Source organism: Triticum dicoccoides, chromosome 1B (genome assembly GCF_002162155.2).
Source record: "Triticum dicoccoides isolate Atlit2015 ecotype Zavitan chromosome 1B, WEW_v2.0, whole genome shotgun sequence".
Taxonomy (NCBI): domain Eukaryota; kingdom Viridiplantae; phylum Streptophyta; class Magnoliopsida; order Poales; family Poaceae; genus Triticum; species Triticum dicoccoides.
In genome coordinates this window covers 613,637,681-613,645,094 of record NC_041381.1, presented here as the reverse complement: position 1 = coordinate 613,645,094, position 7,414 = coordinate 613,637,681, and the positions used below count along the sequence as shown (strand labels likewise).

The following is a 7,414-nucleotide window of genomic DNA, read 5'->3' as shown; positions in this document are numbered from 1 at the left end:
ACGGCCGCTAACGGAATTAAACGCGACGAAAAGGACACGCGAGAAGCAGACGCGAAAAAGAAGAAGAAGAAAAAAAAAGGAGCGTCTCCTCTCCCCTCCCTGCCGCACCCGGCACGCACCCCATTCCACGGCGATCGGTCGCGACGACCCGCGCCGGCCACCGCGCGCGGAGCCCGAGCCCCCGATGATGGGCGACGACAAGGCCCCGCGGAGCCTCAGCCCGATGGGCGGCCGCGACCGCGACCGGGAGCTCCTCATCCCCGTCTCTGCCGGCGGCGGGGGCGGCTCGGTCCCCCGCGCCGGGGACGACGACGACGACCTGGACAGGACCGTCGCCTCCCCCTCCGCCTCCGCCGCGCTCTCCTCCACCGGCCGCGAGGTTCGCCCCCCTCCCTTCACGCCTCGTTCGTTCCCCTAGGGTTTACCCTGTCATCCGACTGCGGCTTCGGGTCTGTAGCCTGGCTGTCGAAATTAGTCCACGGTCTGTGTTGGTATTCCTGTGACAGCTCACAGCTTATTGTCGGATTTGTTGATGGTGCGAAAAGTGGGTTCGAGATGACTGTTTATGTTGACGCTGCAAGTTCGTAGGACTAGGGATGTCGACCCTTTGTGAGTGTTTGTTGTGCTGAGGCCAACTATTGGATTGAGTGGTCAAATTGGTGATGAGCTCGATCACTTTTTTGGTGCAATTTGATGGTAATATTTATATCTGCCTAGCAATGAATTTTGAGAAGAAATTGCTTCATTTAGTGTTCTGGGAGGAACCTGTTATGATGCTATAATCTCCAAACATAAGGCAACACACTCGTTTGGTGCAATTTGATGGTAATATTTGTATCTTCTTAGCAATGCATTTGAGAAGAAATTGCTTTATTTAACTCCCTTGGAGGAACATATTATGATGTTATAATCCCCAAACAGAAGGCACACATACAGTGCATAAATGCTTTCTTGTGTTAGAACCTTGAGTGATTGCTAATCTGCCTAGGGTGCTTGCCGCGCTGACAGAAAATTCGGACCAATCACTATCTGACAAAGATGAAAGTAGATTGCTGATGTTCTTTATTCTTGTTCATTCATGCTTTTCCTTTTGATACTTGCCTTGCACACAATGTGTGCCCTTCATGTTTGGTAGCTTTGCTTGTATTTCTGAGGCTAGAACAACTTAATGTTGAACTTTTTCTCTCTCTCTTTTCGGCAATACAGGCTTTCCATAAGGTGGTCCGCAGCTGGGCCTCAAAGAAATTCATGACTGGATGGTAAGTCATTCTACTAAAAATAATCTCGCAAAAAAGAGTCATATTAAACGGATGGTAGGTCTGTATGACCTTGCCAGCATTCAATTTTAATGATTGTCGATTAGGAAGTAACGTAGGCAGATTTTGAAATAAGGTTGCCAGGAGCATAGCTAAATAGTATGGACAGTGTCTTGGTGCTATATCTACTCTGGTTCTGGGTCTTATCTCTTTCCTTGAAAAAAATCAGCATAAGAGATCAAGGGAATATCAAACGGGTCGTGCATCATTATGTATTTTTCTTCTTTAATAACTTTTCACTTTCCTTATAGCTCCTTTTGTGATTATTATTATTCAACAACTAGAATGGGAAGCATGAACCCAGAGGAGATGTCTTACCACATTTTCCCCAGTTACAAACCCGTAAGCACTATTAACAGGGAATTTTGGAAATCCAAGTATTTTCAGTTTAATTCAGCATTCGGACAAGTATGTTCCTCTGCTGTCATCTAGTTCAGTTGTCCAGCAAGACATTTTTCGGCCCTTTTTGTGAAGTCTGGCATTGATTTCAAGGCGCCAATTTATGCATTACAAATACTGACTGGACATAATAAATCTTACTCGAAGTTGCATCCTTATTCTGCGATAACCAGTGAATATGCACACCAACCATTACCAGCTGTCCTGCATCTGTTATATGAAATTTTATTTTCACGTAAGCACTGATACTGTTTTGATGTTCTTTTCTGGGAAAATGCCAGTGTGATTCTCTTCCCCATAGCGATAACATTCTACTTCACCTGGTGGTTCATTCATTTTGTTGATGGATTCTTCTCTCCAATCTATGCACAATTGGGTATCAACATTTTTGGTATGTAAACTACTCCACTTCTTTTGGTGTTGAAATATCAAATTTCTTCGATGGTTTGATGTCATGTTGTAGTTTCTTCAATAAATGACTGCCTTCATCCTGTTTCCACTTTGGGGTTTGATCCTGTAGTGTTATTATTATATTATATGTTATTGTCTGTTGCTGTGTATTATACAGTCTGCATAATTCGTATGCTGAACCTAGAAATTAGGTGCATAATTTGATAATTTTTTTAAGTTCTAGTTTATCGTGTCATTAGATTCTTAAATTTCTGTACAAAAAATGTGTGAAACATGACATGAAACTGAGTAGTTGAAATCAGTTATTATTTTGTAACTTATTCATTGCTAAGAAGGATGCTTACTGCCTATCCAGCTTATTTTCCCACTGTACTCATTTGAATCTCCAGGTCTTGGCTTCATCACTTCTGTTACTTTCATATTTTTCGTTGGGGTCTTCATGTCATCTTGGGTTGGAGCATCTGTTCTTGGCATTGGTGAATGGATCATCAAGCGCATGCCACTTGTGCGCCACATCTACAATGCATCCAAGCAAATTAGTGCTGCTATATCGCCAGGTAAATTCACAGTTATCATGATGTTCAATCTGCAGAGTAGCTTATGCACTAACTTTTGTTTCTTTTTACAGATCAAAACAAACAGGCATTCAAGGAGGCAGTCATCATACGACATCCTCGTATTGGGGAATATGCATTTGGATTCATTACCTCATCAGTCTCGCTCCAGGTTTACTATACTCTTCACTGTTATACCGAGTTCCCAATGATTTTCACTGTTATACCAGGTTTACATATATTTTTCATGATTTTTCTCTATGCTCAGTATGCAGTTATGTTGCCTTGTAATCTTAGTCGCTGGCATGAACCCTTGCATGGTTGAATGTTGAAATTCAGTTTTACCACAAAATTTGACCAACTCACCTTGTAAAGGATGGAAACGAATATTTTTGGAATATTCAAAAGGATGATAAATGCTTCTTTTGCAAACCATTCTGTTATTTGCTCTGATTTAAGCTATAGCTTTGACTCATCTGAATGTGTAATATCCCTTCGTTACGTCATAACAGAGCTATTCTGGTCAAGAGGACCTTTACTGTGTCTATGTGCCGACCAACCATCTCTACATTGGTGATATCTTCATGGTGAACTCGAAGGATGTGATAAGGCCTAATCTTTCTGTGCGTGAAGGCATTGGTAACTCCTAAACTCTATCCTCTCGTTATCTTATCTGTTAATCTGCTCCAGAACATGTGAAAAGGCGCTGACATATTTCTGCGCCGTTTGGCAGAGATCGTTGTGTCTGGTGGTATGTCAATGCCCCAGATTTTGTCGACCCTGGATCCACATCCAGATCTGCATGCAATCCACACAGACCGAGGTGGAGCGAGCAGAAGCTGAGGCAAACTGCATACCTGTTCGTCGATATCAAGTGTAAAACTCTCAACACAGATCACACCAGTGCGGCGAACAAGATCCTGAGCGCGATGCACTAGCAATCTGTCACGCCTGAGGATCAAAGGATCTTGTAATTAAGTAGAAGTAGGTAACTCACACGCATTGTCGATTCGATGGATTTTGTACAATTGGCTTGGACTTTGTCTTTGTAATGCCGCCCCAGATGCTTCCTAGCCATACTTATATTTTCTTACGGTTGTTCAATTGTTTTCTTCCGGTTGTTTCGGAGTCCAAATTAGCTTTCGGCATCAACAATGTCTGACTGAGGTGCCTTACTGTAAAAGAAAACGATGCCTGCCTGAGTTGTCTTACCTTGAATTCTTGGACTAATTAACCTCCTAGATCAGGTGATAGTAGACACTGGACCAACAATGGTGGGACTGGAACCTTGACTTTGAAACACCTGCTGGAACAATAGTGGTATGATAAACTTTACACAATCTGCTGGAACAATTAGCTGATGTGATCAACTCTGCACAATACGCTGGTGGCGACCAACCCAAGCATTCTTATTTCTCCACGGATACATTTGACGACATTTCTATTGTTTCTGTGTGTGGTTTCGTTTACTGGTCAAAGCTACACTGAGCTGCTCCTGTTACACACCAGCTTGGTAGGACTAAAAATATGCTGGTTGCTGCCAGAGACTTGGCTCAAACCAGCGGCAGCGGTGAGCCCAACCAGCTGGCTCGGGTCGCCGGGAACTGGCTCCACCACTGATGCCAGCACTTTAATCTTTAGCATACGTAAATAGGACAAGGCTATCCTGATGAACTAGTGTGTCTGAGTATACCCGTTGTACCAAAACTGTTCCGGGTAGCTATTGTTTTGTGCATTGAGTATTGCTTCACCAGTTGAATTATTTTTCCCAATGCCGCTCATTCCTAAAGCTTCAGAATAGCAATTGCGGCAAAGTTTTGTTTACTCAAATATATGAAGTTGGACGAGCAAACAAGGAACCAATCTATATTTGTTTGCCTGGCTACAGGGTCATGTCACCACTCACATCTTATTGTATTTATAAAGAGCAAACATATACAAATGTAACTAGTAGGTGCGGCTTTACTCGTCGTACCAAAAGTATCCGCATTGCTACTAATTCAGATTTTCACATAGAGTGGTGTATAGTACTATGTGGCTTACAAAAGTTGAAATCTTACTACCTTGTAACAAGTTACCACACATGAAGTTTCTAGAGATAAGGTAAGCTCCTCTTAATAAATGTTAAAAAGCACACCGGCTTTCATTGTCTCTCATCCACCAAGAACGTCCAGAGTCTTTTTCTTAGGGAAGATCATCACTGCTAGCTTTATTGATATCAAATACTAGGTGGTTCATCAACTCTATTACACGAAAGTTGATTATAAAAGCAAGACTTGACAATCATGGGTGCCGCTCCATTCAGTTCCCTTGGTAACGATGAACTCCACCTCCCCGATAAGTCCAGCTAACACCACACAATATCATAAATCACCGTAGCCTCATTCTGTATGGTTTCTTGGCCTGTGTATGCCTCAGCCACATTAGTTGAATCTTTTTGTGCTAACATTGCTACACACCTGAGAGGCACACACCACAAAGGTCTCGGACACTCCTTCATAAACTCTCATCTCGGTACCTTATTTGATAATTTGCTTTAGAATCATGTGAAAAAGGCGTTGACATATTTCTACGATGTTTCGCAAAGATTGTTGTATATGGTGCTATGTCGATGCCTTGGATTTTGTCAACCCTAGACCAACATCCACATACAATCCAAGCATGTCATAGGAGAACGAACAGAAACCAGGGAAAGCTAGTTGCATATTTGTTCATCAATAACAAATAGAACTTTGAACACATACCACACGATTGGGCCAAACAAGATCATGAACACAATGTATTAGCGATTTGTCGCGTCCGAGGATCAAAAGGATGCGCAATTAAGTAGAAGTAGGTGACTCACACGCATTGCTTATCTGATGCAATTTGTATAATTGGCTTATACTTTGCACCACCATAGATACTTTGTAGTTGTAATTGTATTTTTTTTACTATTGTTTAATTTTGTTCTTCTAAATGTTCGGAGTACCACTTAGCTTTCTGCATCAACAAATTTGACTAGTTCGCCTTGTACAGGATGGAAAGGAATACTTACAAAATACTTCAAATGAACATTTCTATTGTTCGTTCTCATTAAGGTGTAGCTTTGCCTCATCTCAATGTATAATATCCCGTCATTATGTTATTATAACAGAGCTATTCTGGTCAAGAGGACATTTACTATGTATCTTTCGTGGTGAACTCAAAGGATGTCATAAGGCCTAATCTTTCTGTGCGTGAAGGCATTGGTAATTTCTAAATTCTCCTATAGGTATCTTATTCAATAATCTGCTTGAAAACACATGAAAGATGCTTGACATATTTCCACGCTGTTTCACAGAGATCGTTGTATCTGTTGCTATGTTAGTGCCCCAGATTTTGTCAACTCTGGATTCACATCCGCATTCGCATGCAATCCACACAGACCACGATGGAGCTAGTAGAATCCGAGGCAAACAAACTTGTCTTATCAAGTATTCAACACATATCACACCAGTTCGGCAAACGAGATCCTGAGCGCGATGCACTAGCAATCTGTCACGCCTGAGGATTGAAGGATCTATAATTAAGTAAAAGTAGCCGAATCACACGCGTTGTTGATCCGGTGGATTTTGTACAATTGGCTTGGACTGTTGTTTAATCTTTTTCCTCTAGCTGTTTGGGATTCCAAATTAGCTTTCGGCATCTATGATGTCTGACTGAGCTGCCTTGCTGTAAAAGAAAACAATGCCTGACTGAGATGTGTTACCCTCAATTCTTGGACTAACCAAACCTCCTATTGGTCATGCGATAGTAGACAGTAGACCAACGATGGTGGAACTGGAACCCTGACTTTGAAAGACTTGCTGGAACAATCAGTTGATATGACAAACTTTGCAAAATCTGCTGGAACGATTAGCTGATGCGATGAACTTTGCACAATCTGACGCTGGAGGCGACAAACCCAAGCATTCTCATTTCTCAGTGAACAAATTTGACGTCATTTCTCAATGTCTGACCGGTCTACACTACATATTGACCTGCGCCTGCTAGGCTGCTACACACCATCACGGTAGGATGTAAAATATGCAAGTGCAGGCACTTGGTTTGGCACTGCATTCATCAGTTCGTTCCATGGTTTTCAGAACCATGGTTGTCATGTGCATGATCTTGGCTTCACTATTGTTCAACGCGTAGGACGTGCTTGCCGCCAAAGGCTTCACTCAAGCTAGCAGCAGCGGCGATCCCAGGCGGCTGCCCCGGGTCGCTGAGTGCTGACTCCGCCACTGATGTCGGCACTCAAATCTCTAGTATCACTAGTAGAAAACAGGGCTTTCGTTCGGGCCAGGTAAGCCCATTAGTCCCGGTTCAGTCACGAACCGGGACCCATGAGGGCATTGGTCCCGATTCGTGAGGCCAGGGAGCCTGCCGGGCCTCGTGGGGGCATTGGTCCCGATTCGTCTGCCCCCTTTGGTCCCGATTGGTGGGACGAACCGAGACCAATGGGCCTCGATCCTGTCCCACCACCATTTGGTCCCGATTGGTGGCCTGAACCTGGACCAAAGGGTGGTCTTTAGTCCCGGTTCCAGCCACGAACCAGGACCAATGAGTTGCCTATATGTACCCCCTCGCCCGCGAGCAGAGCACCCCACTGCTTTGTTTTTCTGGCCGGCTGTTGGAGAGCTTTATGGTGCTCTAGCTCACCTCCTATGCACATGAGGTGTTCGATGGAATGCCCGAGCCACACTACTTAATCTTTCTCCTCTCCAAGCT

At 43.4% G+C, this 7,414-nt stretch overlaps 1 protein-coding gene across 1 annotated transcript; it reads left to right on the top strand.

Annotated features, from left to right (window-relative positions):
• Window positions 1-62: 62 nt before the first annotated feature.
• Window positions 63-3,891, top strand: LOC119349124 (protein LIKE COV 1-like). The gene is made up of 7 exons (XM_037617136.1): window positions 63-379; window positions 1,207-1,259; window positions 1,997-2,106; window positions 2,516-2,683; window positions 2,755-2,852; window positions 3,193-3,319; window positions 3,414-3,891. The coding sequence occupies exons 1-7, from the start codon at window positions 185-187 to the stop codon at window positions 3,521-3,523; spliced, it is 861 nt and encodes a 286-aa protein (XP_037473033.1). The 5' UTR covers window positions 63-184; the 3' UTR covers window positions 3,524-3,891.
• The last annotated feature ends 3,523 nt before the right edge of the window (window positions 3,892-7,414 follow it).